Source organism: Phodopus roborovskii, unplaced genomic scaffold (genome assembly GCF_943737965.1).
Source record: "Phodopus roborovskii unplaced genomic scaffold, PHOROB, whole genome shotgun sequence".
NCBI lineage: Eukaryota > Metazoa > Chordata > Mammalia > Rodentia > Cricetidae > Phodopus > Phodopus roborovskii.
Genome location: NW_026126511.1, coordinates 52,238,934 through 52,260,122, shown reverse-complemented (window position 1 = coordinate 52,260,122; position 21,189 = coordinate 52,238,934). Strand labels below are relative to the sequence as shown.

Sequence of the window (21,189 nt, the reverse complement as noted above, 5' to 3'; positions counted from 1 at the left end):
AGTACTTTCAAGGCGTGCATCTCATTGTGCATACGAGTAGAATTTGTATTGACTTTATGACCTATATAGTCTCACATGACACTATAGTAAAAGTTGGATTAATCACAGTTTGCTTTTTGTAGTAAAAGACATATCTAATTTTATTAATTTGTGGCTGTTGGAAAGGTTATAAAGTTTATTCTTATTGCAATTACTAAATTTTTTCTTAAGTAATGATAGACTTGTTTTGCAGAACTGCAAAAGATTTCGAGATGATGAGAGGAATGAAAATGAAACTAAATCCTCAAAATTCTGTAAGTTAAATATGCTGAGTTTTTTTTTTTTTCAAATGATGTAAACACTATTTCTACTAAAAGCATTATCTCTTCATTCTAGAACTTTTAAGATTTTGTTTTGTTTTTCAACACAGGATTTCTCTGTGGCTTTGGAGACTGTCCTGGAACTAGCTCTTCTAGACCAGGCTGGTCTTGAACTCACAGAGATCCACCTGCCTCTGCCTCCCGAGTGCTGGGATTGAAGGTTTGCACCACTACTGCTCAGCTTAATCTTAAGTTTTAAATTTAAAAATTTTTAATTTTAAATTTGTTCTTTACAGTTTCATTTATGTATAAGTAATTTGATTATATTTCCCTCACCCATTAGTTCTTATCCCTTCCCACAAAAACCCTTCTTTTCCTCATGTCTTTTGTGTATGTGTGTTTCACTGCATTTGACTAGGGTGCTTACATGAGTATGGGTGGTGGGTTATTTATTTGCTTCAGCAAGGGCAACTTACCAGAGGAATATGACTCCTTCCCTTCCTCAGCAACCATTAATTGCTTGTAGCTGTTTAGGGAGAGGTAGGGCCACATTGGCTCTTCAGTTATCCCTTATCAATATGAAGGAATATGGACCAGCCCAGTCTTGGGCAGGTCTTATGCAGGAAAGCCACTGTTGATATGAGTTCATGGGCACAACAACCAGTCATGTCGAGAAGACAGAATTTTACAATACTCCTTCTCATCCTGTAGCTCTTACATTTTTTTTTTTTCCAACCAGCCCTCTTCCATGATATCCCAAGCCTTGGAGAAGGGGTAGTATAGATGTCCCATTTGAGGCTGAACATTCAACAGTTACTTATTTTCAACACTTTGACCACTTAAGAGTTTCTGTAGTAATTATCAGCTACTGCAAGCAGAGGCTTCTGATAGAAGCTGTGGGTATAAACATGATATGTAGAATGAAGTTTGGTATTGTTTCTGTTTAGCAAAGTAACCTTAGTAGGTTCTGCCATAGGGCCTGTGACTTCTACAGCCATGGCTTCTAATTAGGTTTACAATACCAGACATGACCTCCTGTGGCATGGCCTCAAATCCAATAAGAAAGCACTTGGTTACTCCTATAATAGTCATGCCACTATTGCATGAGTGGGTACATAGTGCTGATTCTAGGACTTCCTTAGGATTTTCTAGAAGTCCTTATAGTCTTTTTAATGCTTGGTCTTAGTGATTTTGGTATTGAAGTATTTGACACATAGGTCTCAATTTGAGGCCATGATTTTAAAAATACTCAGCATTTTTATCAATTAGTAGTTGTGTGTGTATAATTTATGGATGCATATTAACAGAAAATGTATTTATGAAGCACTTCTGTTTTATAGAAAGTCAGCTTCCCATTTCAAGGTAGCCTTTGATGTAGCTAAATGGAAGTTTGATCTAGCAGGTGACAATTTGAGCCTCAATGTTAACCTTGTAGTTTATACCGCCAGTACTTACTGGATCATATGGTCCAAGTAGTAGAGCAGCCTGCACACTGGTTTGGACCTGTCAAAGAGCCTTTTCCAGGCCACGATCAAAGCTAGCAGGTTTTTGAGTCACTTGGTGTATGGGCCAGAGTAACCTACCCAGGTGAGGAATGCGTTGTCTCCAGAATCCAAATAGGCCCACTAAGCTTTGTGCTTCTTTCTTGGTGCTGCGAGGGGTCAGGTGCAGGACTTACCCTTCACCTTGGAAGGAGTATCTCTGCATGCCCCATACCACTGGACTCCTAAGAATTTCACTGAGGTAGAAGGCCCTTGAATTTCAGTTGGGTTTATTTCCCATCCTCTGAGGTGCATTTGCATTACCAACAAGTCCAAAGTGGTTGCTGCCTCCTGCTTACTTGGACCAGTTGTCATCAATATAGTGGATCAGGGTGATATTTTGTGAAAGAGTCAGATGACCAAGAGCCTTTAAACTAAGGTATGACACATATATGTGTTGTTTTCAGTCATAAGGTCATATGATCTCATACTATAGATCAAGTGTCTTTTTGTGACCAGAATGATGCCCAGGTACTTGGGATGTCCTGAAGTGATGGGATTGCAGACATTAGTATCCTTGTTCCCATGTGGCTCAAAGGTGCCACAGGCTTTCAATGGTTGTCTAAACCATCCTTTTGTGGGTGCTACTGTTTGGTGATTCTTGATTTGATAGAATTGTCAGAGTTGTAGGCACAGGAAATATAGAGAAAGGAGCCTTGTAGATTTGGAAACTGCCAGTTTCTCATCCACTAAGAAATAGATGGTACATGGCTGGACTGGATAGGATTAGAGTAGCATGCCAATCTGGGACCTTGCTGTAGCTGTATCTGGCCTGATAGCTAATGCAGGTCACCTACACTCTTTGCAGTGGTGGGTACATCCACATAGGCTATCAGATATAGATCAGAATTTAGCTGAGTGGACCAAAAAAATTAAAAACATGTTTCAGAAAGCGAATGCAGTCAAAGCTGATGTACCATTACCTTCCCTCCCAACATTTTTGTATGACTGATGGATGCAGGTAGCTGTGCAAGTGTTGGTGAAGGCCTGATCTTCTCATGAGGCTCTGTTCTGGATAGTGGTGCCACTGCTTACCCTGCTGCTCTAGCTAGAAGCTGCACTTATGCACTGACCTGAAGCAATACCATCACCAGGGAACTCAGCCCCACACACCAATGTGAACCTCTGGGTGGAGGCCTGTTCTTGAGTTCCATTGTACCCTGCAGGTGATTCCCACTCCTATTGTTTCTGCAGCTGACCTCAAGAACCATATCCTCCCCTTCCCATGCCTGTGACCACAACCTTGGCTAGCTTATTACAGTTTTTCACCTAATTGGAGTTGATTAATTGGCTTCCTGGCTTTAAGTTCCTACTCCTCTCAAAAGTGTATTTGTTTTAGTTAGGGTTTCTATTTCTGTGAAGAGACACCATGACCACAGCAGCTCTTATGAAGGAAAACATTTAATTGGAGCGGCTTACATTTTCAGTTCAGTCCATTATCATCATGGTGAGACATGGCGGCATGCAGGCACACATGGTGCTGGAGCCTTATATCTTGACTCAGGCAACAGAAAATTTTCTGTCATACTAGGTTTGTGCGCCCTCAAAGCCCGCCTCCACAGTGACACAATTCCTCCAAGACCACGCCTACTCCAACAAGGCCATAGCTAATAGTGCCAGTCTCTTTGGGGACCATTTTCGTCAAACCACCACAGTACTGGTGGATTCAGAATGCTTAGCCATGTCCCCAGCCCAGTGTGGGCACAGAGCAAGTACTTTGAGTGAATGAATCAGTAAGTGACTAGATTGCCATCTGGGAGAGTTTCCTGCAGCACAGAGCTGGTCTTGTCACTCTGTTAAAATCCTTCACTAACTGCTGCTCCTGTATGGCAGTTCTGATTTCTTTGCGTCTTTCCCCAGTCACTCAGGGTCTGTCCCTCCTCAGCCTGGCTCAGTGCTACTCTGTCCTATCCCTGGGGTGGCATGGCTTCCCTTACTTCCACTTCGCTTTCTTCTGTTCTCAACTCTTGCTGGTCATTATGTGTACTCTGGTAGGGAGCTTCCAGTCTTTTCTTACCTCTATTAATTGTTGTCATCTCTTGGAACTCACATTTTGATTTAAAACTTCTCTGAGTTGATGCTTGGGCCTTAGGCATATAATAAATTTTGTGTGTTTTTTGTTTGTTGGTTTAAAAAAATATGCTTCTCATGGGTTATGGTTTGAGTGAGTTATATGGAAGGGTGCACATATGTGGAAGCCAGAGATCAATCTCACATGTCATTTTTTATGAATTGTTCATCTTAGTTTTTGAGACAGGGTTGCTCAGTGATTCAGCCAAGTTGCCTGGCCATCCAGTGAGCCTTAGGCATCTTCCTGACTTCCCTTTCCCACTGGGGTTACAAGCATGCGCTACCACACTCAGCATTTTACGTGTGTTCTGGGGATTGGATTCAGGTCCTCATTCTTGTACAGTAAGCACCTATTACCAAGCCCCTCCTCCTGTCCCCTCTTGTGATACACTGCTCTCTTGTTAAGTCACTTTGCCTTCCTACACCATCATCTCTATTGAGGCTGATGTCTGCTTATGTCTGTGGTAGGAGCCCCACTCTGCCCTCTATGGATGGTGTATAGTCATGAGCTGGAGAGCTGGGTGCTGGGAACTGAGCTCCAGGAGGTGGAGGTTCAGGAATGCCATCCCTACCCTCCAGGCATTCATGGGAGAGAGACCATGAGTCTGTACTCTTACATTGCCACACATGCTGTGCCCAAAGTGCCATTGTGCCATGTGGGAAGGATCACCTACTTCCTCGGCATTGTGCTGAGCTGAAACTTGGAAGGGTGAGGACCACAGGACAGCTGACATGCTGAACCCTTCCTCAGAGCCAGGTGATGTGCCTGTGTGGGAGGTGCTGTGACTCAGTGAGTGGCAGCCATGCAGCAGGCTCTGCAGAGGCAGGTCCAGTGTGGAAGGACAGGGCAGAGTGCTCACCTCCATGCAGATACAGTCTGGTAATTTGACCCCTGGTGAATAAGCCTGTCCTTCCCAATCAAGTGCTCAGGCTTGCTCTCAGCTTCCTGCACTGGCTGCCACAGAACTGCTATTGCTTCTACTTTTGTTATGTTTTGTTTTGAGGTAGAATTTGACTTTTTAGCTCAGGGCCTCAAACTTGTGGTCCTGCCCCAGCCTCGCAAGGGCTGGGATTGTAAGCCCAAACTGCCATGCTCCTTAAGACATAGTTTCTTTGTTGAGACTGGAGTTGATTCTGTCTTAGTTACATTTTAAATTATTACTTCAATTTTGGGGCTATACCCTAACCTTCTTGTTCAGTTTCACAAAATGCTTATCTTGTTTTTGTAGTATGTGGATTCATATCTGGCCAATGCTTTGAGAAAACTTGGATTCTGGCTGATTTCACCCATTAATGTTGACTTTTGTTGATTATGCTTTAGAATGTCATTTACCTTTGTCCCAGATTCTAGAGTTATACCTTCTATGTATTGGTTACAGAGAGGCCAAATTGTGCCATGCTATGGTTTTTAAATGTTTTTCTTATATATGTTAAAAATAACTGGTTTATCTTTTATAAGCTGGTCAAGTTTCTGATAAAAATAATGAGATAGTCAATGTCTTTGCTGACAGTGAACCATTCCCTTTCAGGAACTAATGCCTTGGGACCCCCCCTACTACAGTGGTGTGATTCGTGCAGAGAGGTAAGCTTTCCCAGAAAGACCCCTGCGGGAAGGAGTCGGAGTTAATGTACTGAATACTTTGCACATTAGTGATACAGCTGCTCAGATGCCTTCATCACACACCGGCCTTCCCCGAGACACAGCTCTCTCTGATGGCAGAACTGTAGTCTCATTTGCAGTATCTTGATTTGATCCTCTGCAGGCCTGTACTTGTGTGGCTTGTGCCTGTCCTTAATTTGCTGGACTCTACTCTCATAAGTGTAGTTGTTTCTTGCTAACTCCATAAACACACACACACACACACACACAATAATTTATTAATTTATTTCCATGTGTGATTGTGGGGAGAGCCACAGCACTCATGGTTAGAGGACAACCTGCAGGGGTCAGTTCTCTCCACTATGTAGGTAATGGGAATTGAACTCAGGACATCAGACCTGGCAACAGGTACCTGCACTCACTGGGCCATCCTGCTGGCCTGCTTTAAAGCTCTGAGGAACACACACTTAACTGAGTTTCTAGGAAGCATGAATTCATTATTAGCTCTTCAAGCCCATGTCGACACCAAATAAAAGTAATAGAATTTTGAGAAGAAAATGGCATAATGTTTTGAACAACATTCAAAGAGTTTTTACATTTATGTATTTATCCATATTTATTTGAGTGTATCCATGCACATGCCATGACAAATGTGTGTGGGTCAGAGGACAGCTTGAAGGAGTTATTTCTCTCCTTGTGATTGAATCCATGGCGATTCTGCTGAACTATTTTGCCAACCTTAAATGGCTCTTGTTTTAATCCAGCAATTGGTTTTGTTTTTTTTTTTGTTTTTGTTTTTGTTTTTTTGAGACAGGTTCTTTCTGTGTAGCCCTGGCTGTCCTGGAACTAGCTCTGTAGACCAGGCTGGCCTTGAACTCAGAGAACCACATGACTCTGTCTCCCAAGTGCTGGGATTAACGTCATCACCACTGCCTGGCAGTCTGGCAGATTTGTTTAATGCAGTGTGGCCTTTTTGGGGTTTGGAGATACGCGCTTGAACAGTTTTTCAGCCCAGCTCTTCTGTGAACAGTGGTACCTGTATGAGATCTCAAGGAGCACATGCTGTTTGCTTCTTCAATTAAGTTCTTCTGAGAAATTAGGTCTTTCAAGTTTGAAAAGATAGGAAAATTATCTGAAATAGCTTTATTTGAAATTAAAATTTGTTTTGGAATAGGCAGTGCATTTATATGGCTTAAAACATCACAGCAATAGCAGAAAGATGTTCACTGGGAAACATTGGCCCCATTCCTGCCCTGACCCTCAGGGGCTGTTCTCTTGAGCTGTTTAATCAATCTGCCCAGTCGGCACTTGGGTTTTGCTCTTCATGCCTTGACAGGCATTGTCTCTTTTCCTGATAGCAGCCAGCTTCAGTGACCTGGGTGTGTGCTGGTGCTGCTTCTCATTAAAATGTTTCCAGGAAGGGTAGTTTCCTATTTACTGTGTGCTAAGCCTCAAAAATCTCAAAAGTACTCACATAATAAAGTAAAATAAAACCACACAGAAAACAGTGGACTGTCATAGAAGCACTTCTATTTATTGAAGGAGACATAATGACCTTGGTACTTTAAAAATTTTTAAATGAACCTTTCTTATGAAATTATGAAAAGTTTCAAAATAAGCAGAAAAGGACAATGTAAGTAGCTGCCTGATGTTCACCTCTGGGCCTACTGTCAAGTTGTACTGGGTGTGTTTCTTCTGTCCCCTTTGATTTCTGTTTTGCTTTTTTGTCTTTCCTTCCTTCCTTGTCCCATGACATTACCTACAGACCTTCAGGTCAATCTTAGATTCTGTTTGTACACTCACATGCTTGTATCTCTGAAGGACATGGACATCTTATGGAACATCAACAACATTACCTAAAGTTAATATGTTCCCTATACCTAGCCCACATTAGTGTTTTGTGATGGTGAGTGTATTCGGCTTTCTTTTATTTTAAGAAGACACTGAGACAGTTGGCATCTCAGGAGGAAAGTCTGGGTTTTGCTCCTAGTTTTGGAGGTTCTAGAGGTTCTAGAGTGTGGTCCATGGGCCTCCTTAATTTGGGGTCTGTAGCCGGGCAGCGAATTATGGTGGGGAACACATAGTGAGAGGCAGATTGAGTCAGGAGGGTGTGGTCCTGATGCTCTGTTCAGTGGCATACCCCCAGTGACCTAGCTCCCTTTCACTGGGACCCATTTCTTAGAGATTCCACCATTTCCAGATAGCACCGTGGTCTAGTAGTCCAAGCCTCCAACACATGAGCCTTTGGTGGCATTCAGGTACCAAATGTTCTTTTTGCCTATTTGTTGGAATTAGGATCCAGGCAAAGTGTGCACATTCTAGTGTGTGACATCCCCTCCCCAATGCCCTGTTTGCTTAGCTTGTGCACCGGGAGCTTCCATCATCTAGTATTGGTCTAATGATGGACTGGACTATTCTCAGGGACTTGGAAAAGTTCCTATGCAAATCCAGGCTATCATTTTGTCCCAAAGCTCTCGGGGAATGCTTCCTGCCTATTGCCTTTTCTGCCTATCACCTGCTGCTGCTCCTTCTTTGCTTTCTGGCCCCAGCAGAGCTGGATCACAGTTCAGCATCTTTCTCACTGTCCTCCGAAGCAAAGAAGCAGGGTAAGAGATAGTCACAAGCAGATGTCTCCTTGCTATCTCTGCTGGAGACATCTTGTATCATTTCCTTTGCTGGCAATGCCCTTTGTAGCTACACTCAACCCTGCTAGCTTGCCTTCATGTTGCTTGAGGATGGTGCTAGAACTAAACTTTCTTTGTCTGGCATTCATTTCTGTGGGGTCTGCACTGTGGAGGAAACTGCACCTGACTAGCAGAAGCTAGGTCCAAATGGTGGTTCCAGAAGTCAGAGTGGGACTGGATGGCTGAGGTGGCCTCTTGCACAGCAGAGAGAGGGACTGGTCTTGTTCATTTTCAGTGCTACATGTTAACTGAGAAGCAAGCAGTCCTGGAACGACAGTTTCTCCATTGATCATTCTGTAGTTAACCAGAGAAAATGGCAGCTGTTGGTGTGGAATTTTCTGCTGCAGAGCTCATCATACTTAGTCATTCCTGATGTCAAAACACCCTGTTCACTCTCATGATAAAGTTAACTATCGTTCCTTGGACAGTGCTGTGTTGTAAGATGCCCTTCTGGAGTGTGCATTTCCCTAGCACATGTATCCTCGGGTGGGCCACCTTCATGGTGAGCCTCTGCTGGTTAAGCCTGTTTGATGTTGCCCTTGCTCTTCACTGAATGAGGCCTTTGCTTATCTGAACTTTCAGCCATGTTCATGGGCCACACTCAGTAAATCCAGTGCCAAGAATTTGGGCATATTCAAGTGCTCTCTCTTCTCCTTTTACCCTCCCTCCTTTCTCCTTCTCCTCCCTCTCCTTTCTCTTGGTTCATTTTTTTTTTTAAATACTCAAATTATGATGAACTTTCGGTTGAACATCTCTTCCATGCTTATTTAAGTCTCAGCGTTCCTGAGGGGGCTTTGACATACTGCTAAGTCCTATTGGTTTTGTTGTGGTGCTAGGATTCCACCTATGTGCTTGGGCATGCTGGATGTAGACTGTACCAATTGAGACACACCAACCTTAAATTCTGTTGTTCCTAATAAAGATGAAATTATATTTATACTTTTGAATTATTATGTTGGTTTGTTGCAAATTGACACCCTCTCCCCTGCAGCATCTGCAAACAAGCGGTCTTCCATCACAGCCCTGCAGTGAGCCAGAGAAAGTGGCAGCTCTTATATGGTAGAACACTTTCTGGACTTTGCTCAGCAGCTCTGGTGGGCACCCATTTAACTGGTCTCTTCTGCAGAGGAAGCAGAGAGCTCTTGACAGTCTTGTTTCTGGAGCCAAACCAAGGTTATCTTTTGCAAAAATGATAATGGAAAACTGCAGCTGTACTGGAGAATTGGGCAATGTAGCGAGAGACAGTGTTGGGATGGAGGCAGTGGGGGGGGGGTAGGATCACAGTGGGGGGGGGTGAGGAAGAGTGAGGGGAGGATGAGGTGGGATGGGAGGGACTTTGCTAGAATTTGCAGTGATGCCTGGAACATCATAGAAGAGCCTCAGCAAAATGAGGTATCTTGTTTGCATTGGCTGTGGCTCTGGTATGCTGGAAGGGTGCAGTATACCACTCATCAGTTGTACTGATGAGTCTCTGTGCTAGAGAAGAGTCCTCCATGTATTATCTATGGGAAGTAAGGAAGTTGTAAACAGAGGCATTGTAGGTATGTGTTAACAGGCAAATCTTGAACAGCAATGCCTCATTAAGGCAGGCACAGTGGTCATATCCAGGGCCTGGCCTAACTGACCATGGGCCAGGCATTCTCAGGGCAGGGAGGCCAGTGACATAAAATAGTCAGTACATCACACTGTGTTCCATAAATAGTGTTATTTTGGCTATTATTTAGCCTGAATAAAGGACTGTTCATGGAGAGCTCTCAGATCCTTATAGTACTGTGGATAACATGGAGCTTTCTATAGGTATCCCATTCTGTCTCACTTCTTTTGCTATGAGTCTCAGAGGGTGTGGTGGAGGTAGCTGAGCAAGGAAGGCAAAGGCTTCTGACTGTCTGACCTCTCCTGTATTGTACCCCACTTTGCTTCCCTTCTCTTTAGCCTTTGGACTCTTGTAGATGCTGCTTCCTTCACCAGGAGCCTCTTTCCAGGGATACTTGATGTTGCCTCCTCTTGGTAGTTCTCTCTGATCTCCATCGTTCCTCTCTAGGCTACATCCTTGTTTTCTGGGACACAGCACATGAATGAGTGTTTCCTATTAGTAAAGTATAATATCGTTTATGACTCAGGTTCTTTGACTGTGTTGCATTTCTTATAGTTGGCAAGCTTTGAGGACAGGGAAGTCCACCCATGGCTTTCTTTGCTGTGGCAAATGTGCTGGTCCTGGCTTTCCCCACGAGAAGCCATTCTTTACCTACACTAGAGCCGAGGAAGTGTTTCCTGTTTTCCTGATATGAAAGTCAAGACCCCAGAAGCCCAAAGTACACAACCAGAAGGAACCCATGTTCTAATTTCAAACTTAGGGTTTGTGGTGGTTTGGATGAGAATGATCCCCATAATCTATTTGAATATGTGGTCCCTAGTTGGTGGAACTGTTTGGGAAGGATTAGGAGGTGTGGCCTTGTTGGAGGAGGAGTGTCACTGGATTGTAGGCTTTGAAATTTCATAAGCCCACTCCAGGCCCAGCTTCACTCTCTCTGCAGATCAGATGTAAGCTCCCTGCTACTGCCTATACTCCATGCCTGCCTGCCTGCTGCCATATCCCCACCATGATGATATTGGACTAACCCTCTGAAACTGTAACTGGATTAACTGTAAGCAAGCCCATAGTTAAATGCTTTCTATAAGTTGCCTTGGTCCTGGTGTCTCTTTGTAGCAGTAGAACAGTCACTAGGACAGGGGTCTTTTTTCTGTTGTCACCAGCTTCTTTGGGCCCTTGTTTCCTCAGGTGTAATTCTTGTTCCATCTGTGTCATGGAATTAGGTAAGGAATAAGAGAAAATGCCCTGTAGATTTAAGATTTAGAGGACCATGGTGGGATGCGGTAACGTCAGACCACTGCAGGTCTGGTATCACCAGTGATTCTGACTTGATCATAATAAGTGTCTTCCTGCTTGCCTGGACACCTTCTGTGGCATCCCTCATCTTAAGCCCTCCCCCCCCCCCCTCAGGTCTTGGAGAGCTCGTGGTCCTCTCCTGTGTCTGTCCTGGCAAACTTCTCCCGAGCAGGTATCTATACTGGAGGCATATTCTCTCTAATCTTGGTGGTAGTGTAGCCCTGCCAGTCTCTCTGCTAGGCTTTCATGTGTTCAGGGTGAGCTAGTATGTGATAGAACTACAGGAGACACATGTCCATTATTTCTGTTTGTCTGAAGAATCCTTTGTTTCTCCAGTTTTGAAGGATAACTTTAGTCAATATAGAGATCTTGGTTAGTCTCACTGTATAGCCCAAGCTTGCCTCCCACAGCTTGTACTACCCCTGCCTCTGCTTCCCACCCCATGCCCTGGCATTCAGGTTTGGAAAGCTTCTATCAACATTGCTTCTAGCTCAGTGATCCTTTCTCAACGATTCTGTCTGTGAACCCTTTCAAGGCATTCTCTATTTCTGTCACAGTGGTTTTAGTGTCTGCCATATTCTTTTGATTCTGAAGTTTTTTCTGTCTGCGTACATTACCTATCTGTTCTAGTGACATTCTCTACTTTTTCTTTTGGACCCCTTAAGATGTTAATCATAATTGTTTCACAGCCCTGTCTATTCACGTGCATACCCCTGCAGTATCTGAGACAGGTTCTAGGATTGCTTTGTCTCTTCTTACAACTGTTGCAGATAAATAATAACAAATTAAAAAGACTAATGAAAAGAGGCAGTTTTAAATATTCTGTTCTGCAGAACAGAGCTAGCATAGAGAAAAGGCAAAAGTGGCTGGTGTGATGATGGTTTCTAAAGCCATCTCCCATACAGGAAACCCTTGGCCTCTCCTTCTGTAAACCAGGACTTGTCCTTCTACCCAGATTGCCATTTTACTCATTTAGGACAAAATGTCATATCTGATGAGTAATTTAGGGCTTAAGACTGCCCCTTTTCTGATGGGGACTCAATCACATAGCAGACTGATTGTCACTCTCAGAGATCCAAGACAAGCAAGCACCAGCCACCAGCTAGGGCATGCTTATCTCATGCATGATGAACTCCAAGCATACCTCATACTACAAATGGATCATGACACTCTGTCTCTTTACTACAGCAAACCATCAGAGGCCTTTAGCCTATAAAGAGAAAAATGCTGTTCAGCTAACATCTCAGCTGGTTCCAGCTCAAGACTGGGCCCCTGGTGTAGCATTGAATAACAGCAGCTGAGCTTAAAGCCTATAGATGGCTTGAGTCCTTGGATGACCTCCACAATGTTTCTCAGCCTCCTCCCTTCCTTCTGGGATGAGGTATTTCAACATTATTTCTTCTACCCCACAACTCCCTGCTCTTCGCTTGGGTTTTGGTTAAGTAGGTTTTTTTGTTTGTTTTGTTTTTTTTTTCTTTTTCTTTTTTTCTTTCTTTTTCTTTTTTTGAGAGCAGGCCACAGTAAGAGCAGAATGTTTTGGCAATATTTCAGGATGGTTCCTTTTCTTCTCCCACTATTGGCAGGAGGCATTTTTCTCCATCTTAATTTTGAGAACTGTAGGGCTCCTAGAAGTACTCATGCAAGTGTGAGGTACTGTACAAGACCAGGGAGTTGAGGCTCTCTGCCTGTCTCTCCAGTCTGGAAGAGGTGGTTTGCTGTATAATCTGGATGCTGCTGGACCTGTTGCTGTTCCATTTGTTCAGCTCTTGCTGTTAGATGTAGTGGTGGCCTTTAGGCTCCTTGAGGACTCAACTCCATTATCACTTTGAATACCCAGATTTTACTTTCATGGAAGATGGATAAGAAATTCCATTGTACATTTGGATTTCATCACCAATTCCCTTTGATGCAATTAATTTACTCTTGTATCTAGATATTTCTGTGTAATAATAATTTTTATTGCTTATATTTTATATAAAATATATACAGTAACATATATACATATGTTTATATTTTACATAAAATATATAGTTAGAATGAGAAAGTAGAAACATAGTAAGCATCTACCTTTTTTGCTAGAGTCATTAATTTTGGCTGTGACTATAAATTTTGGCCTAATGTAATGACTCAGAAACAAACATTTGAATAATGTATTTGCATCTGCTTGGTTATGTTGGAATACATAGAACATAGGAAAATAACTGATTACCAGTATGCTGTCTATAAGATATATATAGTTACAGAGTATATGCATTAAAAATCTGATTATATCTTAGGTGTTTTTCCATAAACAAATACTTTACCAGATGAGAACTTTAAAATGACTTAGCATGCTTTAAGTAAGTTTTTATTCATTTTTTTTGTTTAATATTTGTGTACACAACTCATCCTTTTAAAATGACAAGTTTTATAAAGTGAAGCCCTTATGATTGACACTGTTCACATTTTGCTGGGCCATTGAGGCTAAATATTTTATGAGGTCAGTGAAAGCTTAAATATAAAAGAGGTCAAGATTAAGGAATGATGAGCCAGTGAGATGGCTCAGTGGGTAAAGGTACTTGCTATGCAAGAAGCCTGACATGCGTTCAGTCCTTAGAACCTACAGCAGACGGAAAGAACCAACTCCTAAAAGGTGTCCTCTGATTTCTGCTGGCATGATGTGTGTTTTCTCTCTTCTCACTCCCTCCTTTTCCCCCACCTTACAAACATACATATACTCACACTCTAATGATAATAATAAATACAATTAATATAGGGAACACGTCTACCCTGATTACTATAGTTCTAATAATGCCGGAATAGAAGATTTTCATCCTTCTGGGGAAAAGGGAGGTGAATAACCCTCAAATGATAGAAATATGGTGGTCCTGTGGAGTAGAATGACCTCCTCTTTGCATGGGATCCTGGTACAGCCTTCTAGAGACTTTAATTGTCTCTTTTAAAATACCTGTTTCAGTGGTCATTATCCTTAGTTGTTTGTGGGGTAAGAGAAAAGAAAAAAAAATAATAAGAAAAAATAGTCCATACATGTAGGAACTGAGTGATGTTCTGAGTGGATGTGTATTGTTTGACATGAGCATGGCCATGTCAAAGACCAATGCCTCAGCCCCATGAGAGTGGCAAAGCTTCCCCAAATGAGGCTCAAAGGGACGTCGGTACTGTGTGCAGAAATGTGCACCATGGCTTTCTCCCCCAGGATATTTATGGCCTGAAGACTGCTGTAACACAGACTGTTTGGAGATTAGCTAAGTTTGTCCCCTTGTTCAGCGGTAGGTGATAACCCTGCCTCCTGTATATAATAATCATACTGAGCTTTTGAGGTGCTGTGACTTCTCCAACAGAGAGCCCAGACTACTCACTCCCAGATTTTCTGTGTGTGTCCTTTCTTCAGTCTCTTGTCACTCTAGTCAGGGTTCCAGGATCCAAGCCAGGCAAGGATGGTACTCACACAAGTTCAAAGGCCCAGTCCATACAGCTGACATGTCCTCTCCTCTCCACCTACCCTCATGTTTTCGGCTGCTGTTGTTTGAAATGCTGGATGCAGAACTAGAGACAACAGATGCCAACTGTACCCTCCCGTGAATCCCTTTTTGCCATTCTGATCTTAAGTAGAGCTGAACAGTTCACTGAATGTACCTTCTAGAAATAAATTGAAGAAACACTGTTGACCTTCTTTTCCTTCTCTTAGGTATAATATTGAGCCCAGTTTATATTGCCCATTTTTCTCCCTTGGAGCTTGCATGGAAGGCCTGAATGTCTTATTTAACAAACTGCTTGGCATCACCTTATATGCAGAGGAGCCTGCAAAAGGAGAGGTGTGGTGTGATGATGTCCGGAAGCTGGTAAGCCTCCCCTGGCTGAGCACCACCTGGGTCCCCCAGGGTGTCAGTGAGTCCCAGCAGTTTCTCTTTGTGTTAATTGTATTCTGACAGGGTGCCCCAGCTCATTTCTCTTGCATAAAAAGTTCAAGCGCCATGTCTGATTAGGACCTTGCGTAAAGGACCTGAATGTGGAAGAGCAGAGTTAGTTCTCCAAAACAAGTGTTCTTAGGAAAACTGGTAAAACACCAATTTTCATTTCCTTGCTTCCATAAGTCGTGAATTTTTAAAAGTTCGTCATTCTCATTAATGATACCAACACCCTGCCCCTTTATAGTTCCCATATGCACTGCTCCCTTCTCCTCAGTGTCCTTCATGTGTTTGCAGTGGTCTTTCATTGACACTAATTTTATCCTGTGTCTGATTTGACTTTGGTGACAACTTCTAGCCTGGAGTTTCACCTTTCTCCATAAAACACTCCATGAAACATCACACTTGGGGTGTGATGAAGGCTTGGTGGCACTCTTGGCCCCATATTAATTTACCCCTGAGATTTTGTGGGGCGGTGCCATTTTTCTCTAGCTTGCATGATGGCTGTGCTTCCTTCACTGAGTCCATTCGTGACAGCTGCCTTGCTGCCCCTTGGCCATGCTTTGAGCATGGGATAGAGATGAAGCAGGTCAAGCTAAGAGAGCACTGTTCTTACCCATGAAACATCCTGCCATGTTACTGACTTCCTGGGTGGTACAGGTTAGGGAGAAGTCAGGATGTAGTAAAAAGAAAAGCCTGCGACAGGCTGGAGGACAGATGCAGGTGGCAGCCTGGGCTTCTGGAGCAGCACCAGCCCCATGGCGTCTGTTTCCATCTCCTGGGTGTCTTGATTCGCTTTGGGCACCCAGGAGATGCTCTTTAGATGCTTGTCAAGTGAGTGAATATACCTGCTTGAAAATTTAGAACAGCAAATTGGAGCTCATTTTGCCACTAAAACTGTCAAGCCAGCCTTTCTTCCCAAATCTTTTGGGTTGTTTTGAGAAGAGCCTCTGTGAAGAGCTATGGTTGCTGCAGTTAATGTAGAGGAAGGGCAGATAGGACACAGGACCCCAAGGAGGATGTCTTCTCCTGAACGCAGAATTCTCAAGTCAAATGTTCCAGAGGTGGGGCAAAAATAGGTAAAGAGCTTGAGAAACTTGGGGTATAAAAAGTAATTTAAATGTTTATGGCTATGAGTATTTAATATAGAGGGTCTTGTGTTCTCTTTTGGGGGTTTTGATGAGGTCATTGACCACTGAATTTGAACTTATATTCTAGGCTGTTGTTCATGAATCCGAAGGGTTGCTGGGGTACATTTACTGTGATTTTTTCCAGCGAGCAAACAAGCCACATCAGGTAAGCCTTCCTTTACAAGCTGCCTTGCCTAGAAGTGGTCAGCAGTTTGTCAGTATGAATGTGGACAACTTTACATGTCATTTTTACAGTTCCATAATATCTAAAGCCACCAAAAATTTACTAATTATGTAAATGTGAAAATAGGATAGATTTTGAAAGTAATAAAAGTCATGAGAAAAACTGCATGGATCTATATCTTCTGCCCCATATTTACTGAATCTGGAATGTGATATGAAACTAATGATAAGGATGGTGACCTTTTACAAGCTCTTATTTTTCAAAGCTGGCACATAAGCCCTTAATATATTTACACCCTTTAATGCACCCCAGCCTTTTGAACTAGGCTTTAACACAACAAGGAAACTAAGGCCAGTGAGGTTATCCACTTGCCCAGGACTCAGAGGTTCTTAGGCCTTCACCCTAAGCATTCTGTCTCAAGCCCTAGCTCTCAACCTCTCTCTATGACAGACAGTTGTCCTACTTAGCACTAACTGTCAACATGATACAGCCTAGAAGAGTCTCGGCTGGGTAATTGTCTTCTTTACCAAGATCATCTTTGGACATGTCTGTGAAGGGTTGTCATGACACTTAATCGATATAGGAAGGGCTCAGCTCACTGTGGTTGGTACCATTGCTAACCAGGTGGTCCTGGCCTATATAAGAACACATGAGAGAGTAAGCTAGCAAGCAGTGTTACTTTGTGGTGTTTCTGCTTCATTTCCTGTCCTGACTCCCCTCGGTGACAGACTGTGACCTGGAAGTGTAAGTTAAATAAATCCTTTCTTTATTGCTGGGCCTGTAGAAGTTGTTGTGCTGCCAGTTAGTTCACGGCGTAGGAAACACACAGCTTGCTTCTTTTCTTTTGCTGCATGCTACATTTTCCCACAGGTCAACTTTAGATTTTTCATGCAACTCATTGGGAAATACCATTTCAACTTACCAATTATAACAGAAGAAAATGGAACCTGTCATTTAGTAGTGATCCACAGTTTCCAAAGCATTTGAACAGAAATGGGCTTAGTCTAGGATTTGATAGGTGGCATTCTGCATTCTGCAGATTAGGTTCATGGAGGTAAATTGCTTTCCTTTGTGATTTGGCTAGCAGGAACCAAAAAGAGGACCAGAGGATGAGTCGGCAGGCTCTGGGTCCCAGCTTTCCTCTCTTTCCTTAGTGGGTGGTAGTTTAAGGATTCCCAGCCCTGGCCTCTGACAATCAGCTGGGTTCAGACCCAAGAGGTAACACATCCAGCTAATGTGCTTGGATGCAGCACTTGACCTTTTGAAGGCTTAGTTTCATATGTCTGTCCTCAAGTCATTGTGAAGGAGTGACAGTATGTCTGCTCCAGACTCCACTTAGATAGCTCAGACCTTGGCTACCCAGGAATGGGGATGGCAGACTGAAAGATTTTCTGTTGGTTGCCTGACACATAGCAGAGACATCCGTGCCTTTTCCCACTTGTTAACACTAAGAGTGTGGGTCTCACCTCTTCAGTGCCTTTGTTCCCAGCACTGGACACATCAGGCCAATGCATGTTTTTGGAGTAGCTGAATGAATTCATTAATACATTTTAGTGGTTTAAAAATTAAGGTTTTAGAAAAAAATGAAGTAAATATACAAGGTAAGACTGAGTAAGTCATAAGTCTGAACTCATGTATTTCTATAGTTTTAATATAGACTTGTTCTTTAGAGTCTAACACCTTTATCTTTTTTATTCCCCTTCTCAAAGGATTGCCACTTCACCATCCGAGGGGGCAGATTAAAGGAAGATGGAAGCTATCAGCTCCCAGTCGTTGTTCTTATGCTGAACCTTCCCCATTCCTCCAAGGACTCCCCCACTTTATTAACTCCTGGGATGATGGAGAATCTCTTCCATGAAATGGGACATGCCATGCACTCCATGCTGGGACGAACTCGGTACCAACATGTCACTGGTGAGGGAAGCTTGTTTTGAATCCATGGTGATTTCTAGTGTCTGGCCATTGCTTCTTGAGTCTTTCAGATGTGTTTCTAGGTCCTTCCCTGCTGTTCTCTCTTGATGGAAGGAAGCCTTAAGTTGTCAATCTTGAATTTGTGCACATTTATATTTTATGGTGCCATAGGGAACTTAACACTTGTGTGTGTGTATGGAAGAATAGGGCTATGTCTCCTCAGTCTCTGGCACGGTTACTGAGTGAATTTTTTCATTTAAAATAAAACTCCATGTATTTTGTTACAAAACAAAATAAATTATTTCTTAAAAGTATGGTAAAGTATTTGTACCTGTACTACTCCTGTACAATATTATAATTATGCTTTGTGAATTTTAATGATGCCTGGTTACATTCAAGATATTATTATTAGCTTTTTTTTTGTCTCCTGGGTTTTTTTTTTTTTTTTTTAATTTGTTTGAGTCAAGGTCTTTAGTAACCCAGATTGACCTTGAACTCACTGTATAACTCAGACTGGACTTGAACTCTTCACCTGGCTCTACTTATCTGAAGTCTCCAGCTCACTACCATCAGTGGTCATCATTTGACCACCTAGTAAGATGTTGGCATCATTGCTGACTAGCTAACCCTGAACACACAGAACTTGGGCAAGGAAAAGAAGTTTGAAAAGAGTGTGGGTGGGTTGACTGGAACAATACAGTGTCACCAAGAGGTCTTAGGGGATTTGTTGCCTTAAGGAACTTCGAATTTAAAATATTGATTTTCTTTACCAAGGACTGACTTTGTAACAAAGCAGTATGTAGCTTAAATAAAGTCCTTTGAAAACAAATGAAGGTCAAAAGCATTTGCTAATGGAATTTATTGTATTAAATACAAATGCCTTAATTGTTGTAAGAGGGTTTTAATTTGTATTTCATGTCAAGTCAGTATAGCAGAAGACAAGCTATGTGTGGAGGGTGTGAGCTGTCGCTTTGTAAGGTGTTTTGGCAGCTGTGCAAATATTTTGTTTTACTTTTGATATGAAGGAAAATATATAGGATTATAATAAACTTTTATGCAAATATGTACAAATATTTTATAGAAGCAAAATATTGATTCAGTGAATTAAAGCTTATCATAGTTCATCAGAAGTACAAATAGAAGTTTTAAAGTTGCACACAATACGAGAGACAGACATGTTGCTCTAACTCCCGTTTTTCTTCTCCCCATTTCAGGAACCAGGTGCCCGACTGACTTTGCAGAAGTTCCATCTATTCTGATGGAGTACTTTTCAAATGACTACCGAGTAGTCAGCCAGTTTGCCAGGCATTATCAGACTGGGCAGGTAGGAACCACTAATACAGGTTAATCACTCCAGAAATTCACGTTTCAAAACTGAACACTGACACAGTCACAAGTAGATAATCACAGACCTGACCCCATGCATCAGGCCATAATTAAAACACAGTACACAAAACAAAATGCCACATCAAGCGGCTTCCAGGTAACATGCCATGTCAGCAGTGAATTCCTGCTAAGAGTTGGGTCCTCTCCCTAAGCTATATTAGCTGTGTATATGCAAATACCTCCACCCTGAAAAAACTCCAACTCTGAACTAGCAGTTCTGGTCGTAGGTGTTTTGGATAAGAGGCTCTCACCCATGGCACTGTATTGTGCATTGGGTTGCCATAATTGGCTTTTATGGCCTCCTGAAAAATGTTGTACATTTCATCTACCATCCCTCAAGTTGTCAAATCTTATTCCCACCATATGGTCATATACAGAAAAATAGCTGCCATTTATCTGATGCCAAATAATCTACTCTCATTCCCATCTTCATCCTATAAGGAAAGCACTGTGTCCTAACTTTGCCCTGCCATGTACTGGTTGGGTATTCAAGCTTGTCTCACTGCAAAAAGCTTTGCTTCTGGGCATTTGTTGTCTTTGTCTGAATTGTTTTCTTAGCAGCTTTTATTATCTGAATGATACGAAGTCTTAAAATTCCTCAAATTCAAGTTTTTGTGTATGTGTGTATGTGATGCATTACAATTTTAAATACTTACAAATTAACATGAGAGTTATAGTTCCCATGAGTATAACTAATGTTTGTTGCCCTTTACTGACCCAAATGTATGTTTTTATTTATTTATTTATTGTTGTCCTGTGGTGCTGGGGATCTAGTCCAGCCTTGTAGATGCTAGCCACATGATTTGCCACTGAGCGACAAGCCCTTCCAAACTGTCCCATGCCCACTGGAAAATGTACTCTTGCCCTCTGAATATTTCCCGTCATAGTGTATCCTGCTTTACAGTGCTATTTGAATCTCTTGGTCCTAGACTTTTGACTAGTACAGGGGTGGAAAAGAATGAAAGGAATTAATTGAATTAGGAGAAAACAAAGGACTGACCACACCTATGTTTCCATCTTTTGACTGTATATCCAGATGTAGAATGTGACTTGGTTGTTTTTTGAGGGCTCTATTCTGTTTTCATCCATTCTAGAATAGAAGATATGTTTTTAGGTAGCTAATCTGAATGAGTCTTCATTATAGTCTAGTTTATTTATTAAAATGGCAAAATTAAGTTAACTATTTCAAAGAGTTGTTTGGGGATTATGTAGGTGTGGTTAATGGTGTGGTCAATGGTGTGGTAGCACATCCCCCTGCAAAAAGTAGTGCACCCATCTATAGGTACGTGTTGGGGTTTGGGAGTGATAGGACTTTTGTAATTGTTTTCTGCATGAGGCCTATGGAGTAGACTAGAGCCATGTGCCCCACACCCAGGATAGTAGGGAAAAGCCCACTTAGGCTGCCTAAAGGTGAAGGGAGTGCCTAGAAGAGTGGTAGTGAATATATGAGGTCTTGGAAAAGGATGTAGGAAGGAGGCTCTCCACCAGCTCTCAGTAGCCCTGTCTGTTTTGTTAAAGCATCCTAGCACCTATTGAGGGCAGGCTAAGGATATGAAGCCCTCAGCCAGAAAGTCCCTATTGAGTTTATG

General features: G+C 42.4%; 1 protein-coding gene across 1 annotated transcript in view; it reads left to right on the top strand.

Moving 5' to 3' along the window:
• Mipep (mitochondrial intermediate peptidase) overlaps positions 1–21,189 on the top strand; it is a 121,611-nt gene that overhangs the window by 21,498 nt on the left and 78,924 nt on the right. The window contains exons 9-14 of the mRNA XM_051195571.1: positions 233–293; positions 5,440–5,492; positions 14,770–14,923; positions 16,208–16,285; positions 18,013–18,217; positions 19,429–19,538. Of these exons, the coding sequence (XP_051051528.1) occupies positions 233–293; positions 5,440–5,492; positions 14,770–14,923; positions 16,208–16,285; positions 18,013–18,217; positions 19,429–19,538 (661 nt within the window). The remainder of the gene's footprint in view (positions 1–232; positions 294–5,439; positions 5,493–14,769; positions 14,924–16,207; positions 16,286–18,012; positions 18,218–19,428; positions 19,539–21,189) is intronic.